At 39.1% G+C, this 20634-nt stretch overlaps 1 protein-coding gene across 1 annotated transcript in view; it reads right to left on the bottom strand.

The window, feature by feature from the left end:
• The window catches only part of Efhb (EF-hand domain family member B), a 78618-nt gene that overhangs the window by 45980 nt on the left and 12004 nt on the right, over positions 1-20634 (bottom strand). Inside the window, exons 2-6 of the mRNA XM_042055749.1 lie at positions 19976-20038; positions 19009-19152; positions 16486-16666; positions 3425-3535; positions 212-356 (exon numbers count right to left, since the gene is read on the bottom strand). Coding sequence (XP_041911683.1) covers positions 212-356; positions 3425-3535; positions 16486-16666; positions 19009-19152; positions 19976-20038 — 644 coding nt within the window. The remainder of the gene's footprint in view (positions 1-211; positions 357-3424; positions 3536-16485; positions 16667-19008; positions 19153-19975; positions 20039-20634) is intronic.

The following is a 20634-nucleotide window of genomic DNA, read 5'->3' as shown; positions in this document are numbered from 1 at the left end:
TATGTTTATTTATTGAAACAGGGTCTTACTATATATCTCTGGCTCTCCTGGAAATCACTATGTAAATCAGGCTGGCCTTCAACTCACAGAGATCCTCCTGTTTCTGCTGCACAAGTGCAGGGATTAAAGGTGTGTACCACCATGAACAGCTTATTTTTATTATTTTTAATTATGTATCTATAGGAGAGTGAGTGCACATGAAGGCAGTTACCTGGAGGCCAGAAAGGAGTGTTGGATCCCATTGGAACCTGAGTTATAAGTGGGTAAGAACTGCCCAATATGGGTTCTGTGAACCAAAATCTGGCCCTCTGCAAGAGCAGAGTACACTTTCAACCACTGATCCAACTCTCCAATTCCTTAAATAAATAATTTTAAATGTATATCAGAATCCATGAAGCTTCATATCCTATTTACCCAAACCTACATAGTTCAAAGGTATTCAATGGATATGGGCTATAAAAATGCTCAGTTTATCAGCTGTGGTTATCTTGAGCTATATAATACATTTACTTTTTCTTCATTTTTAATATCTAAACTCTCACAATGAGTTTAAGCCTCAGCACCAAAAAAGGTAACTTTAATTATGTATCTTTCAAAAGACTGATGTACTTTCCATAAAAATCAGCAAAATGAAGACAATTTTGAACTTGTTATTGTTCATTACAGTTGTTCTTAGTATAGTTTTAATACTCATATGTGTGTATGTGTACATATGACACATGTAATGCATGTATGTATGTGTATGATGCATTGCATGATGTGTGTTCATATATATGTGCATGTGTTCATGTATGGGGGTGTGCTGTGACATAGCAGGCATGTGGAAGTCACAGGACAACCTTAGGTTGCATGTTGTTTCTTACCTTCTATTTTGTCTGAAACAGGGTTTCCTTGCTATTTTCTACCACTGCATAGCCAGACTAGGTGGCCTGTGATATTCCACGAATCCTCTAGATTGAAGTTCTAGACATGTATTCCTCTGCTCAGCTTTATGTGAGTTCTGAGGATTTAAACACAGTTCTTTATATGTGTACAGCAAGCACTTGACCTACTCAATATATTCAGCCCTATTCTAAATAGTTTTATTTTTATGAATTAAATTTTTTCATTTAGTTTACATCCTAATGGCAGTTTCCCCTCTCTCCTCTCCCACCCCCATCCTCCCTTCTGCTCCCCTCCCATCCACTTCTCGCATGGGTGTCAACAAAGCATAACATATCAATTGAAATAGGACTAAGCTCCTTCCTCTGTATCAAGGCTGGGCAAGGCAACTTGGTACAGAACAGGTTTCCAAAAGCCAGCTCAAGCATTAGGGATAAGCCTTAATCCCAGCACTAGGAGTCCCACAAATATACTAAGCCACACAACTGTCACACATATGTACAAGCCTAAGTCAATACCATGCAGGCTCCCTAGGTATTGGTCCAGAGTCTGTGAGCTCCGATTATCCCAGGTATAAATAGTTTTTAAACATCCACCAATTTACACACACACACACACACACACACACACAAACACACACATTTAGCGGTGGCTATCTTCTGTTTTTGCTGTTTTGTTGTAGGTCATTGTTTTGAAACAGAGTCTTATGTACAAGGATAGCTTAGAAGTCCTAGCATCCTCCTGCATAAGTCATCATGGCCAGTTCCAAATTAAAGATTCCCACAACAACAGGCATAGTGGCCCTTTCCTATAAGCCCATTACTTGGGAGCTGGAGACAGGAGAATCAGAAGATCAAGGCAATCTTCAGCTAGGGAGTAAATGAGGCAAAATGTGATTTTCATAAAAAACATGGGAGGGCAGGAAGAAAAAAGGAAAAAAGAAAGGCAGGTCAGGGAAGCAGATGGAGACAGATAAGGAAAGGAGTCAGAGCATGAGAAGGATGCTGTGTTCAAGTGAGCAAGGACAGTAGCAGCTGGAGCCACAGGTAGAGATTATCAGGCCTTGGTAACACATTAAGAAGTACAGGAAACAGCAGAGATTAACTGAGAGAGAATGGCAAACTCCAGACAGGGCTTTCTCAAGACCCAAATCAGAGTCTAGTTCTCTTCTTTATTCTAATAAGACTAGCATTTACATATTTTTTAAATCAGTTGTATTTTACAGAACTGCCAAATATATATTGGTCCTTAAAATTATTCTAGTACTGTGATGCCATTAGACAAGGACACTTAATAGCTGATAATATTATTCTAGGTACCAGGCCAAGAATTTTTGTATGCACTCAGTTCTCACAAGGTTACCATGCCACTAATTAACTAAGAAGAGTTGATGACCCGGTATGTAAATTCTCAAGTTCTAAGACAGGATGTGAACCTAACCTATCCAATCCATAAACCTGCACACTTGGCCAAGATTGGTGTTGTATGCCCACAGACCCAGCTAGATGGCTGTTTGAGAAGAAAGGATTACTTAAATCTAGGAGTTAAAGACCATCCTGGGCAACACACAGTTTCTTCCTTAAATATGGTAACTGGGTAGGGCTAAGATTCTAATAAGAAATCATTAAAGCTAAAACCCACTAACTAAAATAAGAACATACAACCTTTCATTTGGTGTTTCACTTTATTACTGTTGTGTATGTGCATGTGTATGTGGGAATGTACCACAGTGCACATGTAGAGGTCAGAGGACAACTTTCCATACTCTGCTTTCTTAAAAGCTTTATGTGGGTCCTGGGGAATAAACTCTGATCACCAGACTTGCAAGGTAAACTCCTTACCTAATGAACCATCACTACAACTGATGTTTCATTTTAATAACATATTTATATCTTCATTTCTTTTATTGTTGTCCTTGCTGTCTTGAGGCAAGATTTCACTGTAACTAAGAATGATCTAGAATTCACTCTATAGGTCAGAGTCCTCAAACTTATGGCAGTTGTCCTACCTTGGCCTCCTGAATGCTGAGATTACAGGAGTAAGTCACTATTTCTTCTCTTTATTTTTTCCTTTCTTTCTATTTATTTATTTACTTATTTTCAAGACAGGAAAATAATATATACACTATACACTATACAGCACAGGCTGGCCTGGAACTCACAGATATTTACTTGCCTCTGCCTCCAAAGTGCTAGGATTAAAGACCTGTGCCACCATCCCTGGCTCTTTTATTGCTTGTTTGCTTCTTTTTTAATATATAACTTCACTATTTTATGCTAACCTCACACTTGCAATCCTCTTTCAGCATCTTGATTATAATCATGTAACACCAGCTTAGCGAGTTCTATATTTTATTAACTTGATTCATTAGTCTATATGTTCCAAACTAACAAGATTTGTGATGCTACAAATAATAATAAATCACCACCTATTGATCATCCTCATCATCCCTCAGGTGTCTAACTTCATAAACACGCTATGACCTTTTCTTGACAAATCTGAGGGTCCCTTATCATCAGCCACACTTCACACTGAGTCTTACCTGCAAAATAATCATGGTGAGAGACAATGTACAAATCATGTCCTTCTTGTCCTTCTTTAAACACATCTTCGAAGGCTTTTGGTGGATTCACAATGCCACTAGCAGACAGCTCTGAAGAAAGAATCAACAAGATCAATATTAAGGGTTCCTATCTATTTGTTGTGTATAGAAACTACATCAAATGACAAGTATAGTCTGATAGTTTCATAAGCTGCAGAGAACACCTTGGCGATCTCATAGCCAATATAAGTAAATATTTATCACCAAAAAACAAGATGAGCTAGACATAATGGCACATGCCTAGATTCTTAGCACTTGAAGGTAGAGGAATATCAGGACTTCAAGGCCAGGCTAAACTACATAGTGAATTTGAGGCCAACCTAGGCTACATGAAACCTTGTCCTAAAAGAGAGGAGTGGAGAGGGAGATAGGAAGAAGGGAGGAAAAGAGAGAAAGGGAGAAAGGGAGGGAAGGAGAAGAAGAAAGAAGAGGGGAGGAGAGGAAAGGGAGGGAGGAGAAAGGGGGAGAGAATGAGTCTATGTATCATTTTTGCTGTAGATTCCTAAGAATTCTGAAGATCAGAACTCTGCCAGAACCATTCCAGTTATCCTCCCCCATACTTCAACTCCAGTTAAGTTCTCACTCCTGAGATTCTAGACAATTTTGGCTTACATATATTCCCAACTTCTTAAGAGAATGCAAGCAATTTTGAATTACAAATTAGCAGCACTGATGTACAAATTTTGGCAGCTGTAACTTGGAGCACAAACATTCAATCTGTTTTGATATGAATCTCCATTCTCAGCATAGCCATAAGTAACAAGAAACTCATGGAATTGAGAAGAAATTCCTCTTCCCACAAACCAATCCTCATTCTGCATACCATGGGCTGTCTTGTTTCACTTACTAGTCTTCAAATGCTGGGGGTTGAATGTGGGACCTTATGCATGCTAGGCATGCCCTCTATCATGAAGCTGAGTCTCTTCCCCTTGGTTTTTTTTCCAGAGAGGACCTCGATTGATAGACATATCTCCCAGGCTAAGCTAACACTTGAGATTGTCTGCCCTCAGCCACTTGAACGCTAGGACTACAAGCATATTCTCCATCTCAGTTTGAATTAAAAGTATCTCTCACAGGTTCATATGTTTGAGTCATCACCCTGCTAGGAGCACAGTTTGGGTAGGCTACCAGGTAAGTGGGTTGCTGGGCACTAAAGCCCAGCCCTACTCTACCCTCTACTTCCTCGTCCATGAACATGTGGGGCATGCCAGCTACATGCCTCAGCTGCCATGAATTTCACCATGCCTTCCCTAACATAAGGAGCTATGTCCTCTCAAAACTTGAGTGGTTCTGTCACTTATTCTGCCTGACACTGTAACAAGAATGGTAGCTAATGGATTATTCAAAATTCCCAGATTACTCAAAACACTTTATTAAAAAAAATTTCTTGTTTGAGACAGGGTCTTGCTGTAGAATGTGTTGCTTTCATTGGTTGAATAAAGAGACTGACTTGGCCTTTTGATAAGTCAGAAACTTAGGTAGGTGGGAAAGACAGAACTGGATGCTGGGAAGAAGAGCAGACAGAGTCAGGCAGACGCCATGAAGCTCTGGCCTGAGATGGACATAGGTTAGAATCTTTCCCGGTAAGCCACAACCTCGTGGTGCTACACAGATTACTAGATATGGGTTAAAGCAAGATGTGAGAGCCAAGAAGAGTTTAGATATAATGGCCAGGTAGTGATTTAATTAATACAATTTCCATGTGGTTATTTCGGGGTTTAAGCTAGCTGAGCGGCAGGATGCAGCCTGCTCTACTTACAACAGGATGCCCTTAAACTCCTGATCTTCCTACCACTGCCTCATAGATGCTGCTATTAAAGACTAATGTTGCAGTGCCTGGCTACTACCTAATCATCTTTTAAATGTAGCCCCACTCCCTCTTCACCATGTCCTGTCAGCCTGTTAATCTAGATTAGTATGTTAAGCTCAAAAGTCTGTTTTGACTTTTCTGACAGGAACTGAATGAAGTCTGTGAACTAGTAGCTAATAATGTCAGAAGCTGGGGATAGAGCTGGATGATAGACTACCTGCCAACCTTGTATGAGACCCCAGGTCTAATCCCCAGCAATGTGATGAACACATGTACACACACACACAAAGAGAGAGAGAGAGAGAGAGAGAGAGAGAGAGAGAGGAGAGAGAGAGAGGAGGAGAGAGGAGAGAGAGAGAGAGAGAGAAATCATGTTCAAAATAATATGATAAAAGCCACTGTGACAGCACATGCCAGCAAGCCCGGCATTCATTGGGCAGAGTTAGGAAATCTGAAGGTCCAAGTCAGTCTGGGCTATGCAGTGAGACCTTATCTTAACAAAAATTAAAGATACCAGGGGTGTAGCTCAGAGGTAAAACACTTGCATTACTACTTCAAGGCCCCAATTTCAATCCCAAGTAGTGGAAAATGTCCTATAAAACACTACTTGAAGATTTTTAGATGTTTGTTTCATTTTTAATGTACAAAAACATTGTATGTCTCTTTCATGGAATAGATATCAGTGTAGCTTACATCTATAATCCTAGTGTTTGGGAAATAGAGAGACATAATCAATTTGAGTTTGAGGCTGGACTCCAGAGTAAGTAAGAGCTCTTGTCTTGAAAACACACACAAAAAAATAATTAAATTGAGGATGATCACTTAGCTGAACTCAATGATGACTGCGGCCTTCAAGTGTTCTGAAAGAGATGCTGCACACTGTGTTCATATTTCAGGGTCAAACTGACAAGAGTGGAAATCCTGAGGGTGCAAGTGGGGTGCTCCACATCTTTAATCCCAGCACTCCAGAGCAAGAAGCATATGTAGTTTTAAGAGTTTTAAGTCAATTTGGTCTACATAATAAGTGCCAGGCCTGGCAAGGCTACATAGTGAAAGGGGGCCTGTCTCAAAAAGAAAGGAAAAAAAGGAAGGAAGGAAGGAGGGAGGGAGGGAGGGAGGGAGGGAGGGAAGGAAGGAAGGAAGGAAGGAAGGAAGGAAGGAAGGAAGGAAGGAAAATAAAGCAAAACAAACATCTGGAAAACCCCTGGAAGGTTCTCACAGAGGGTTCCAATGGAAGTAATAATGGCCTATTTTGCTTTCAGGGATTCAATGAAGCAAACAGAAACAGTACTTTTTGGATGTATGAATCATTATACCCATTGATACACATTTTGAAGCATTGGTTTGGGGGTTTTGTTTGTTTGAAAAGGGGTCTCATGTACAGCCCAGGCTAATCTCTCCCTTGCTATGTAGGTGAAGAGGGCCTTGAATTCCTGGCCCTCCTGCATCAATGACGTCCTAAGTGCTAGGATGACAAGGGTTTACCATTACACCAAGACAAGTATTAGAGACTACTTTTTCTATTTAAAAAACATACACTAATACTATTTGAACATCTTTGCTGTTCAGTTTGGTTTGGATCTCATCTTCATCCATCATTCAAGCAGAGAATCCTGCTTTTGTAAGTTTTACCCCTTAATAAATGTCTATTTCTTAGTTCTGAGCTAGTGTGGGATTCCTTTTTTAAGCATCCAATCTCTCAACCATCACCTCTTAATTTTTTTCTAGTTAGTCTGTACCTTGACATAGTACCTAGAAAAAGGCACACAGAGAATGACTCTTGAAGTACTGCATGTAAAAGTAAAAAGATGGTATCATAGCAAGATCTATCTCCTTCCCTCCCTCTCTTCTCTCTCCCTCTCTTCCAAGTTCCCACCCTTCTTGCCTTTTTGTCATTTTTTTCTTCCTTTTTAGGTTTTTTTCTAAACCTAAACCCTTATAGGATTTCTATGAGACAGCCGAGGCAGTAAAAACCAGGTTTTGCAGTGGAGAAACAGTTGAGTACAGCAGATATAATCCAGCAACAGGATCAGGATTGACTGGAGGTCCCTGGATAACTATCTATGTCGAGCTGTCTTTTTCTTAGTTACTGGTGATCAAGCTCAGGTCCTTGCATACCTATGTGTTAATCTAACAGAACAGAGTATATCTTCAACTTTCATCGGGAAGAGAGAAACTCAATTGAGAAAATACCTCCGACATAATGGCCTACAAGCAAATCTGGGGGGGGGGGTATTTTCTTAATTCATAATTGATGTGGGAGAACCAAGTCTATTATGGGTGGTGCCACCCCTACAAGTGGTTCTGAACTACATAAAAAGGCAATCCAAGAGGGGTTGGAGAGATGGCTCAGTGATTAGGAGCATGTACTGATCTTCCAGAGGACCTGAGTTGGGTTCTTAAAACCCATATTGAGTGGCTCAAACTTATAACTCCTCTGGCCTTATAGGACACCTGAACTCATGTGCACATATCCACACACAGACATACAAATATATATAATTAAAAAGTAGGAATGAAAAATCCTATTCATATACCAGGTGGTGGTAACACATACCTTTAATCAGAGCACTCAGGAGGCAGAGATAAGCAGATTTCTGTGAGTTCAAGACCAGTCTGGTCTACAAGAGCTAGTTTCAGGACAGCTAGGGCTATTACACAGAAAAATCCTGTCACAAAACAAAACAAAACAAAAATTCTACTTATAGACTGGGGACACAACTTAGTTGGTAGAGTACTTGCCTAACATGCAGAAGCCCTGGTTGGCCTCCAGCAGCACACAAAGCCGGTGGGGTAGTGCATACCTGTAATTCAAGCACTCGGGAAGTATAGGCAGGAGGATCACAAGTTATTTACCCTGTCTCAAAATAATAACAGAAACAAAAGCATTATTCATAAGAACTTTTAAAAATTATATGGACCAGTTAGATGGATCAGAAACTAAAGCACTTATGCGAGTCTGGAGACCTGGAATAGAGCATGGGAGCCCATATAAAGTGGCATGCCTATCATGCACATGCACATATGCATGATGATGATGATAGAGACAGTTGTAAATATAGTAAAGAGTTCCACAGTAGCCTGGAATGGAGTATAACAAAGGTCTATTTATTTGGGGATAAAACTCACAGTAAGGATAGGGATTTGCAGTCCTCTGTGTGCACTGGAAGCTGGGAACCAAATCCAGCAGAAAAAGGTACTGGGCACAATTTTTGCCTGTGTTTATAATACCTCAGACCATGCCCAAAATGGGCAGATACAAGGATATTGGCTGAAGGAGTTCCCATAACACCTTCCCCTTCTGTCTAAATAAGAGAGTTCCAAACCTAATACAAAACTATTGACAAGCTCCACCAGAAACAAAAGCCAGGAGCAAATCCAGTCCCAGAAGCCAACCCAGTCCTGGGACACTGACAGAACAGGACTGAGCCAGCGACCTGACTCAGAGTCAGCAATCTCCCCTGGAACCGGAGTGGGACTGAACCAGCTACCTAGGACAGAGAGCAAACAAGCTCCACCGGGAGCAGAAACCAGGAGCAAATCCAGCCCCAGGAGCCAACCCAGTCCAGGGACACTGGCATGTCAGGACTGAGCCAGCAATAGATCAAGAGCCAGCGATCTTCACCAGAACAGGTACAGGGGAGTAACCACTGAGCTAGTGTGCCAAAGCCAGAGATGACTGAAAGTCTAGACATGAATCTGGGACCTTCAAGGGAATAGACCTAAGTCAGGACCCTGGTGGGTATGGGTGTGAGTCTAGGACCTCCAGGAACTAGGCCTGAGCCAGGACCTCTGCCAGTCTGGGCATGAGTGAACCTGCAACCTCCAAGGGAATAAGCAGGAACCAGAGATCTCAGTGGGGTCAGGCATGAGTCTGCGTCCTCAGAGGAAGTAGGCCTGAGACAGGACCTCTGTGGGTCTGGGCATTGAACTGGGACATCAAAGGGAATAGACAGGAACCTGGAACCTCTGAGGGTCCAAGCATAAGTCTGGGACCTCTGAGGGAATAAGCAGGTCCTTGGTGGTTCCAGGCATGCCTGAGCCTGGGACCTCTGAGGCAGTAGACAGGAGCCAGAAACCTTTCCAGGTCCAACTCCAACCCAGGGACTTCTTCAGTAGGGGTCCCAGACACAGGATTTACAGAAACAGGACAAGGTTAGCAACCTAGAATAAAGTAGGCCTCAGACAGCAAACCCCAAGGGAGCAGAGTAAAGCCCAAGAGCACTAAGCTATCTCCATGAACACAGAGAAAACAACGGGGTAACTAGAACTGTGACACTGACTGTACCATGGGGAACAACCATCTGAGCTTTGGATTCGCTGGCACCTAGAAGATTATTCAACAGAATCTCAGACAAACATCAACTACACCTATTAGAGGAAAAATGAGTTGAAAAGGTAAGAATACATGCAACATCGCAAAGAGCAACACAACACCAGTAAAACCTAAAGACCCTACAACAGCAAGACCTGAACAACCAAATATGAATGAAGCAGAAGAAAATGACCAAAAAAAATAACTTCAAAAGAATGTTTGAAACTCTTAAAGAGGAAATGAGAAATTCCCTTAAAAATGGAGGAAAAGACAAACAAAAGATGGAAGACATCAACAAATCACTTAAAGAAACCCAAGAAAAAGAAATCAAACATATGAAGGAAACTATTCAGGACTTGAAAACTGAATAGAGGCAATAAAGAAAACACAAACCGAGGAAATTATAGAAACAGAAATCATGAGAAAATGATCAGAAACCACAAATGCAAGCATGAACAGCAGAACACAAGGGATGGAAGAGAGAATCTCAAGCACTGAAGATACAATAGAGGAAATAGACTCATCAGTTAAAGAAAACATTAAATCTAACAAAAGCTTAACACAAAATATCCAGGAAATATGGGACACCATAAAAAGGCCAAATCTAAGAATAATAGGTATAGAAGAAGAAGTTCAACTCAAAAGCACAGAAAATATATTTAACAAAATCATAGAAGAAAACTTTCCCAATCTAAAGAAGATATGCTTACAGAACACTAAATACACTAGATCAAAAAAAAGTCCTCTTGCCACATAATAATCAAAACACTAAACATACAGAGTAAAAAAAGAATATTAAGAGCTGCAACGGAAAATGGCCAAGTAACATATGAAGGTAGACCTATCAGAATTACACCTGACTTCTCATTGGAGACAATGAAAGCCAGAAGGTCATGGTTAAGCGTTATGCAGACATTAAGAAACTACAGATGCCAGCCCAAACTACTATACCCAGCAAAACTGTCAATCACCATAGAAGGACAAAACAAGATATTCCATGACAAATCTAGATTTCACCAAACCTAGCCACAACCTCAGCCCTAAACAAAATACACAAACTAATGAAAAGACAGAGAGAGAATATCCAAATTAACAAAATCAGAAATGAAAAGGGGGACATAACAACAGAGATGCAGGAAATAGAGAGAATCATCAGGTCATATGTCAAAAACCTATACAACCAACAAAATTGGAAAACTTAAAGGAAATGGACAACTTTATGAATAAATATCACTTACCAAAATTAAATCAAGACCAGATAAGCAAATTAAACAGACCTATAACTGCTGAAGAAATAGAAAAAGTCATCAAAAATATCCCAACAAGAAAAAGCCCAGGACCAGATGATTTCAGCTCAGAATTCTACAAGACTTTCAAAGAAGAACTAATACCCCTCAAATTATTCCACACAATAGAAACAGAAGGAACATTGCCAAACTCTTTTTATGAGGCTACAATTACCTGCTACCCAAAACACAGAAAGACATCACTAAGAAAGAATTACAGACCAATCTCACTCATGAACACTGATGCAAAAATACTAAATAAATTACTGACAAATCAAATCTAAGAACACATCAGACCATCATTCACCATGATCAAGTCGGCTTCATCCCAGAGATGCAGGGGTGCAATATATGAAAATCTGTCAAACTAATCCACCATATAAATAAACTAAAAAAAAAAAAACACATGATCATCTCATTAGGTGCCAAAAAAGCTTTTGACAAAATACAACATCCCTTCATGATGATAAAGGTTTTGGAGAGAGCAGGTGATGTGGGAGGGTCTTCTGTTTTAATAAAGAAACTGCCTTGGCCAGCCCTTAGGTGGGTGGAGTAGACAGAAGAGGAAAAAGGAAGTGAGGTAGATGGCTCAGACAGTTGCCCCGCCTCTCCTCTCTGGGGCAGACCGCCATGCCTCTCCTCAGGGAGACAGATGCAATGAAGCCAGCCACCAGGTCAGACATGCTGAATCTTTCCCGGTAAGATACCACTCGTGGTGTTACATAGATTATTAGATATGGGTTAGTCAAGGTGTGAGTAAAAGGTTGAAACTAATGGGAAAGGCAGTGTTTAAAAGAATACAATTTGTGTGATGTTATTTCGGGGCATAAACTAGCCAGGCGGCTGAGAGCTGGGTGGCTGAAAGTGGCCCACAGCTCCTCACTACAAGCAGGGATATAAGGAACATGCCTAAACATAATAGAGGCAATATACAGCAAGCCAACAGCCAACATCAAACTAAATGGAGAAAAACGCCCAGTGATTCCACTGAAATTAAGAACAAGACAAGATTGTCTTCTCTCTCCATATTTATTTAATATAGTTCTTGAGTTCCTAGTTAGAGCAATAAGACACCAAAAGGGGATCAAGGGAATACAAATCAGAAAGGAAGAACTCAAACTCTCACTGTTTGCTGATTACATAATTTACATAAGCAATCCCAAAAATTCTACCAAGGACCTTCTACAACTCATAAACACTTTCAGTAATGTAGCAGGATACAAGATTAACTCAAAAGAATCAGTAGCCCTCCTATACACAGATGATAAAAGGACTGAGGAAAAAAATCAGAGAATCAACACCCATCACAATTCCACAAATAGCATAAATATCTCAGAGTAACTTGAACCAAACAAGTGGAAGACTTGTATGACAAGAAATTTAAATCTTTGAAGGAAGAAATTAAAGAAGACACCAGAAAGTGGAAAGATCTCCCATGCTCTTAGATAGGTAGAATTAACATAGTAAAAATGGCAATCTTACCAAAAGCAATCTACAGATTCAATGCAGTGCCCATCAAAGTCCCAGCAAAATTCTTCAAAGACCTCGAAAGAACACTTTTTGGAAAAGCAAAAAAACCCAGGATAGCCAAAACAGTCCTGTATGATAAAAGAACTTCTGGAGGCATCACAATCCCTGACTTCAAACTCTACTACAGAGCTACAGTACTGAAAACAGCCTGGTATTGGCATAAGAACAGACAGGAAGACGAATGGAACCAAATAGAAGACCAGGATATCAATCCATACATCTTCAAACACCTAATCTTTGATAAAGAAGCAAAAAATATCAAATAGAAAAAAAAGAAAGCATATTTAACAAGTGGTGCTGGCATAACTAGATAACAACATGTAGAAAAATGAAAATAGACCCATATCTATCACCATGCACAAAACTCAAGTCCAAATGGATCAAACACCTCAATATAATATAATTCAGCCACACTGAATCTTATAGAAGAGAAAGTGGGAAGTACACTTGAACGCATTGGCACAGGAGACCACTTCCTAAATATGACACCAGTAGCACAGACACTGAGAGAAACAATTAATAAATGGGACCCCCTAAAACTGAAAAGCTTCTGTAAAGCAAAGGACATGGTCAACAAAACAAAACAACAGCCTACAGAATGGGAAAAGATCTTCACTAACCCCACATCAGACAGATGTCTGATCTCCAAAATATACAAAGAACTCAAGAAATTGGTCACCAAAAGGAAACATAATCCAATAAAAAAAAGGAATACAGACCTAAACAGAGAACTCTTAACAGAGGAATCTAAATGGCTGAAAGACACTTAAGGAAATGTTCAACATCCTTAGTCATCAGAGAAATGCAAATCAAAACTCTGAGATTCCATCTTATACCTGTAAGAATGGCCAAGATCAAAAACACTGATGACAACTTATGCTGGAGAGATTGTGGGGAAAAGGGAACACTTCTGCATTGCCTGCTGGTGGGAATGCAAGCTGGTACAACCCCTTTGAATGTCAGTGTGGTGATTTCTCAGAAAATTAGGTAGTAACTTTCCTCAAGACCCAGTAATACCACTTTTGGGTATATACCCAAAGGATGCTCAATTGTGCCACAAGGACATGTGCTCAACTATGTTCACAGCAGCTTTGTTTGTCATAGCCAGAACCTGGAAACAACCTAAATGCCTCTCGACTGAAGAATGGATAAGGAAATTTACACAATGGAGTACTACACAGCAGAAAAAATCTTGAATTTTGCAGGAAAAATGGAAGGAGCTAGAAAACATTATTTTGAGTGAGGTAACCCAGACACAGAAAGACAATTATCACATGTACTCACTCATAGGTGGTTTTTAAACATAAAGCAAAGAAAGCCAGCCTACAAACCACAATCCCAGAGAACCTAGACAACAATGAGGATCCTAAGAGAGACATACATAGATCTAATCTACATGGGAAGTAGAAAGTAGAAAAAGACAAGATCTCCTGAATAAATTGGGGCTTGGGGACCTTGGGGGAGGGCTAAAGGGGAAAGAGAAGAGGCAGGGAAGGGAGCAGAGAAAAATGTAGAGCTCAATAAAAATCAATTTAAAAAAGTGAAAAAGGGTCAGTTAGTAACAAGTCTAAGCTATCAGCCAATCATTTATAATTAAAAAAAAACTATTGACAATAAGAACAAATATTAAGTGTTGTTCAGACATAAAAAGAGGTAAAAACACGCAAAAAATTAGAACAACCACCAGGATGAACAATATCAAGCAAGAAACACATGTTAGATGTACAGTCTCAGGTAATTAGCAAATAGCATAGATTACTTCAATAATTTTACCCTGAAAAGTCTAAGTCTTATATTAAAAATGGCTTGGCTAAGTCATGAGAGGAAAGTAAATATGAATATCTAGTCTTCAACCCCACCAAAGACCTGAGAAGGGAAATAATATTAACTGAGTAAGCAGGAAGTATATCAACTAACTTCCAAATGGTGCAAGAAATGACAGAGACAACCAGCTACTTGGACAATCACCCAACGTCTCATTTGCAACATTGGGGCAACCAACTTTGGCTAAGTCCTACAATATATAACAGACCCTTTTCAGAGGCAGGAAATTTTGAAAGACTATCTTACCCTATCTTGGCAAGTTTCAGCAGTCATTTTTGCTTGTATCCTTCTTGTCCAGATTGGACACTGTGCAATTTTGTCAGTAGTCAAGGCAAGGGCAGTTCTTTACCCAAAGGCCAGTTTTGCCAAGAAGAAAACAAGCTCCAAGTATAGTGTCTTTGGTGCCCAGCATTCTCTTGAGAGTAATCGGTGTTGCCAGGAGCAATTGTGTCTCACAGCAACAGAATCCTGAGTTATTAAAATGCCATTCTCTATAGTTCTTTGAAATGTTTGAAGATTACCTATCCATGTGGAATACAACCTTTGTGCATCTAGAGAACCTGAATAGTCTAACTTTAAGTATGATAAACATGGGTAACTACTGGCCTGTAATTCTTAACACCTAAAAAATTACAGTTAAATAATCTTTAAACAAATGTGCAACAAATGAGGACAATGACCTCAAACTGTAAATTATATATATATATATATATATATATATATATATATATATATCTTGATCAGAGATAGAAATGCAATATGATAAATATCCTAAGATTGCATCAATATACAAAATATCTTAAGCAGAGTTAGAAACATGTATGCATACATTATGACATAATAACTTTGCACAAATATTGTAAACAGAAATGGGAGCATATTAAATATAACAAATATAATTTGAATTTGCATCAATATACAAGAATCTATACCAATGTAAATTGCCTATAACTAATAGATCACAAGTAGATACACTAATTTACCTAAAATTCCTTTCCCATCTATTCCTTTTTTTTTCAAAAGGGATCCCTGAGCCTACTTCATTTCTACCCCCAACCACATACAACTTATAACAAACCCCTAACAGATGACAATTGTCCCTAACCCTGAGGACAAACTTTGTTGGGAGAGGAGATGTCATTTTCTAGAATTACTTCCCACTGTCATAGGGGCAATGTTAAGTCTATGGGATCCTGTAAAAACTGAAATGGTGGTTAAATTTCACAATTACTGTCTGATATAATTGCAGATAGTATCTGAGTAGTTGGTAGGGTTTTTGTTTTTTAAGTTCTTATTTGAAGTTCTGCCCAGAATTTTGTAAGAAGGTACACAATGTCAGCTAGCCACTTTAGAGTCATCTTGAGCAGTTTGTAGCCCAAAACCAATCTTAGAGTGGTGCTGTCAGCCTAATGGCATCATATGAACCAGGTGAAATCATTGTTGTGGGGCCCCATCTTCTTCCTTAAGACTTCAAAGATTACTCTAGAAAATGTATTGTTCATTGTGGAAAACTTAAACATTATTCATATCAAAATGGAAAGTTTGAATTTCTATAGACATGTGTTTAAAGAAAGGTACCATAGAGACAAAAATAGGTATAGGGAGAAGCAAGATTTTTGAAAGGAGAGTTTTGGTAACCTTAGTCCCTAGATTTTATCTTCCTCCTGATATAAAACAGAAACTCATAATTTTTTTCTTTTTTAACAACATACTTGGACTTAGAGAAATAGAGTCACCGTCCAACTCTAATGTCAGCTTTGATTTTTAAGTGAGTCAGGACTACCATTATACTGAGAAGTAGGGAGATATGTATGTTTAGGTAGTGAGATTTTACCCTGCAAAGATGCAAAATTGGGCTTGTAGTTAGGGGCAGAGAGGATGTCATGTCCACCATAAACAAGGCTAGCTAAGGATGAGAATGATCCAACCAGAAAACGGAGCCTGTTTCAAGATGATGAGCAGCTTTTGTTCTTCTTTCTTTTTCTTTTTTGTTTGTTTGTTTGTCTTTTGGTGGGTGTGTTGAGACAGGGTTTCTCTGTGTAATAAACCTGGTCCGCCTACCTCTGCCTCCCAAGTGCTAGGGTTAAAGGCAAGGGCCACCACCTGTGCCTGGTCGCATCTTTCATTCTTAACAATTCTTCATACCATCAACAAAAAATATACAAGTGACATAGCTAATCCAATTTTATACAACATATTTTCCCATCTCCTCCTCCCCCCATCTTAGTTTTACTACCTCTGATAATTGGTGACCCAAATGTCGTGTTGATTATATCCATTCCTTTAGGCAATCCTGGTGTTTGATCATGAGATTTTCCCAGTGGTGCCCGTTGATTGCTAAAATATATAGATTCTTTTTTGTCTTTAATTTTCTGTTGAAATGTGGTAATGGGCTGTGGGTTTACCAATGTGCTCACCTAAAGAAATTATATAATTTACAAGTATCAAAACAAGTATATATAAAAATGAAAAGAGAACAAAATATGATTAAAGTGATATCTTGTCATCATCATTGGATTTGCTCACCTTCCTATGAACCCTCAAAATCAGTAATGAAAATTTTAACATACCAAATCTAGAACATTCAGCTAGGACTATAATCTCAGTTCTTGGGGGAACTGAAGCACAAGGATACCAAGATCCAGGATGGACTAGGTTACAGAGAGAGTTCAAGGCCATATGGAGATATGATTCAGTATTAGAGTATTCGTGGTACTGTAAGTTCATGCCCTAGATTCAGAAAAAAAAAGAAAGAAAGAGAAAGAAAGAAAAAGACATAGAGATATAGCTCAACAACATAGCACTTGCCTACAGTCACAAGACCATGGGTTCTATCCTCAGTGCTAAATAAATAAGTAAATAAATAAAATCTTTCAAAGTACTTAAAAAGTCTACAGTAATACTAAAAGGCTTATGTGAGGAGTTCCCAAGAGATTGACTCAAACACTCAAGAACAGCAGGCATGGCAATCACAGGACACAAACCATATGCATCCCAGACTGGGCTTGATGACACAGTACTGTAATACACTGTAATACTGTAATCCCAGCACTTGGGTAGTATAAACAGGAAGATTGAGGCCAGCCTGGACTACAGAGTAAAAAAATGCAAATAGCAAAAGATAAAACAATAGAAAGCACCAGGGTATAGTGGCATATGTCTTTAGTCCCAGCACTCGGAAGACAGGGACACGTGGTTCTGAGTTCGAGGCTAGCCTGGCCTACAAAGCTAGTTCCAGGACAGCCAAGGCTACACAGAGAAATCCTGTCTCAAAACAAAACAAACATACAGAAAGATATAAGAAGATAGAAAGCAAGAAACAGGGAGATAGGAAGAGAAAGAAGAGAGAGATGCTGGACACAGTACATTATCTCAAAAACAAACAAAAAAAATGGCCTTAGAGATGCAGTCACAAGTAAAGGTGTTGTGGGATATTTATACATCTTGTGAAGATATATTGTTATGATTGGTTTAATAAAGAGCTGAACATCCAATAGCTAGACAGGAGGGGTAAGACTTCCAGGCAGAGGAAAGAAGTAAAAGGAGGAGTTAATCAAGCTGGAGAGGAGATTAATATGGGGGAGGGGTTGAGAGCAGACATATAGAATGAAAGAAAGGTAAAAAGACATGAGACAAAATGAAGATTAATTATAAATGTGTTGATTTACGTTATAAAAGCTAGTGGGACAACATAAGCTAAAGCCCAGCTTTCAAAATTAATAATAAGTCTTCTTATTTGTAGACTGGTGATCCCCACAAGAAAGCATAAAGTACATAAAAGTACTTGTCACAAAAACCTGCCCATTTAGGTTTGATCCCCAGGATCCATGTAAAAAATGGAAAGAGAGAATCATCTCTATTGTCCTCCCTACATGCATGCCCACACACATATCACACACCTACAGTGACACACACATAATTATTAATTAATTAATTTTTTAAAGGTAAGGGAGCTTGTTGCCAAGAAGGAAGATCAGAGCTTATTCCCCAGAAATCACTTGATGGAAGAAAAAAATTGACTCCCCCAAGTTCTCATCTGACCTCCATGCATGTACTCCACTCACGCTGTAGCACATGTATACACACACACACACACTCACACACTTACACACTTACACACATATACACACAATTGTGGGGAAAGGTTTTTAAACAAACAGACAAAAAATAGTTTAATCAGTGATCAAATAGAAGGTTGGTGATTGGCTTCAATAGTAAGTAGTATATAGCCAGCTCACAAAAGACCCTGAGTTCCAGCTTTAGACTCACCAAAAAAATAAATAAATAAAATTAAATAAAAGGCAGATAACAGATACAGAAAGAAAGATGGCTGGCAAATAATAAAGTTAGACAATTATAACCAGGCAGTCAGTACCAAATACTTTCTGATCCCATGTCCACTTAGGATCTATATATACTCTCTATTGTGCCTCTGGGCAAGAACAGCCAGTCCTGTTCTCTTAAAGGCTAACAAGGTGTGACTTTTCTTTTTACTGGGGAAATGGGACGCCACCGCCTCATACCATCTGAGGAACAGTTAAGTCTGAGGTTTAACTGCTGTTTCTTTCACACATTCTTAGTTGCTACTGCTTGAAAACCCAGTTCATTGGACAAGATTAGAGTTTTTAGAGAACAGAATGAGGAAAGAAAATACCCACAGGAATTATGAATTTCACTTGTACCTTTATTTGTGCAACTTTCTAACTTGGTAAATTAATAATACAATGTAAATTAATAAGGAAGAAAAAGAAAGGTTTACCGGTATTGAAAATTTAGTTCTTATTCCATGTGTCAAATAAGGTGCAATTTGGGGATCATTTGCTCTGCCATAAAATACTCTTCCTTCTCCAGGAGGTGGATATCTGAAATTGAAATATTTCTTTGCTTCTGGGGGAGTAGTAAGCTGGAAAAGGTAAAAGAGGAAATAAGACCACGAAGCACAAGTTCTAAAACACCAATTAAAAATTCTCTGAACATCACCTCCAAATGAGGACATGTTCCCTAAAATCCGATTACTGATGGAAATATAGTACTTTAAACATTATAATTTGAGGGGCTAAAGAGATGGCTCAGTCATGAAAAGCATTGTTGTTCTTATAGAAAACCCAGATTCCATTCCAGCATCCATATGGTGGTTTAGAACTCTGCAACTCCAGTTCCAGAAGATCTGGCAATCTATTCTGACCTCTGTAAGCACCAGGCACACGCATGGTACACAGTCATAAATGCAGACAAAACACTCATACACATAAAATAAAAATCAACTTCAAAATACTTTATAAGATTATAATTTAGGTGGCTGGAGATGGCTGAGTAGTTCTGTTCCCAGCACCCACATCAGGTGCTCAGACATAATTACCTACCATTTCAGCTCCAAATGATTTAATGTCCTTTTCTGGCCTCCATTGCTCTCTGCATATATGTGGTATATATCATTGCAGGTATGTGCATCTGTGTCTATGTGTAAACAGGCCACATCCAGGTTACAGTTTATCTCATTATTTCTACTGATACACATTGAATCCTAGAGTTTTTCTGGTAAACTACAGGAAATGTAAACTTTTTCATTTTCTTGGGAAAAATCAACAGACATCTTCAAAATACAATAAAATACAGTAGAAGTTCAAAATTGACCGCATTAAATCTGTGCACTGGTTCAAGAGAAAGACGGTCCAGTCTCCTGCAGCTCTTACTCAAGGTACAAAGAAAGACTGGGGAGTGCTCACCCTGGGAAGTTTTTCCGTCAAACAGGTTGCAACTCTGTATCCAACTGGCTTAACTTTTCCTGCCTTAGAGGGAGAAAACATTGATCATTTTAGGGCTTAAAAGTCATTTTAAAAGAACCGACTTTACATCAAACTAGGCCTGTGCCTCAAATACTACAAACGATGTTTTAAACCACAATAAAATAAATAAACAATTAAGTAATTAATAAACAAACAAAAGGCAGAAATAGAATTTCCAGTTTCATTTACTTGCCTCCAACAGGGTTTCTTTTTCTGCTTTGTTTAGGTCTGGGACTGGATTTATAGTTTAGGTGACTTTGAATTCCTAATCCTTGCCTACCTCCCTGGTGCTGGGATTGGGACTGCACGTGTGTATCATGTCAACAAGGCATTTTGTCTGTTTTTTGACAGATGGTTTCTCTCAAATTCATAGCAATTCTCCTGCCTGAATCTCCTTGGGGCTGGGATTACAAGCATTACCATGCTCGGCCACAAACAATCCTAACATTTTTCACAGGTTAATTTTTTCATGTCCAAATATATGAGTGTATCTGTCTGTTTCCAATACAATTTTTTAAGATACAGCTCTTCTTACATAGCCCAAGCTGTTCCTAATTCACAATTCCCCTGCCTCAGCCTCTAGACTTGCACAAACTCTC

This window comes from Arvicola amphibius, chromosome 9, assembly GCF_903992535.2.
Source record: "Arvicola amphibius chromosome 9, mArvAmp1.2, whole genome shotgun sequence".
Taxonomy (NCBI): Eukaryota; Metazoa; Chordata; class Mammalia; order Rodentia; family Cricetidae; genus Arvicola; species Arvicola amphibius.
The sequence above is the reverse complement of the archived record's forward strand: the minus strand, read 5'-3'. Positions and strand labels throughout refer to the sequence as shown.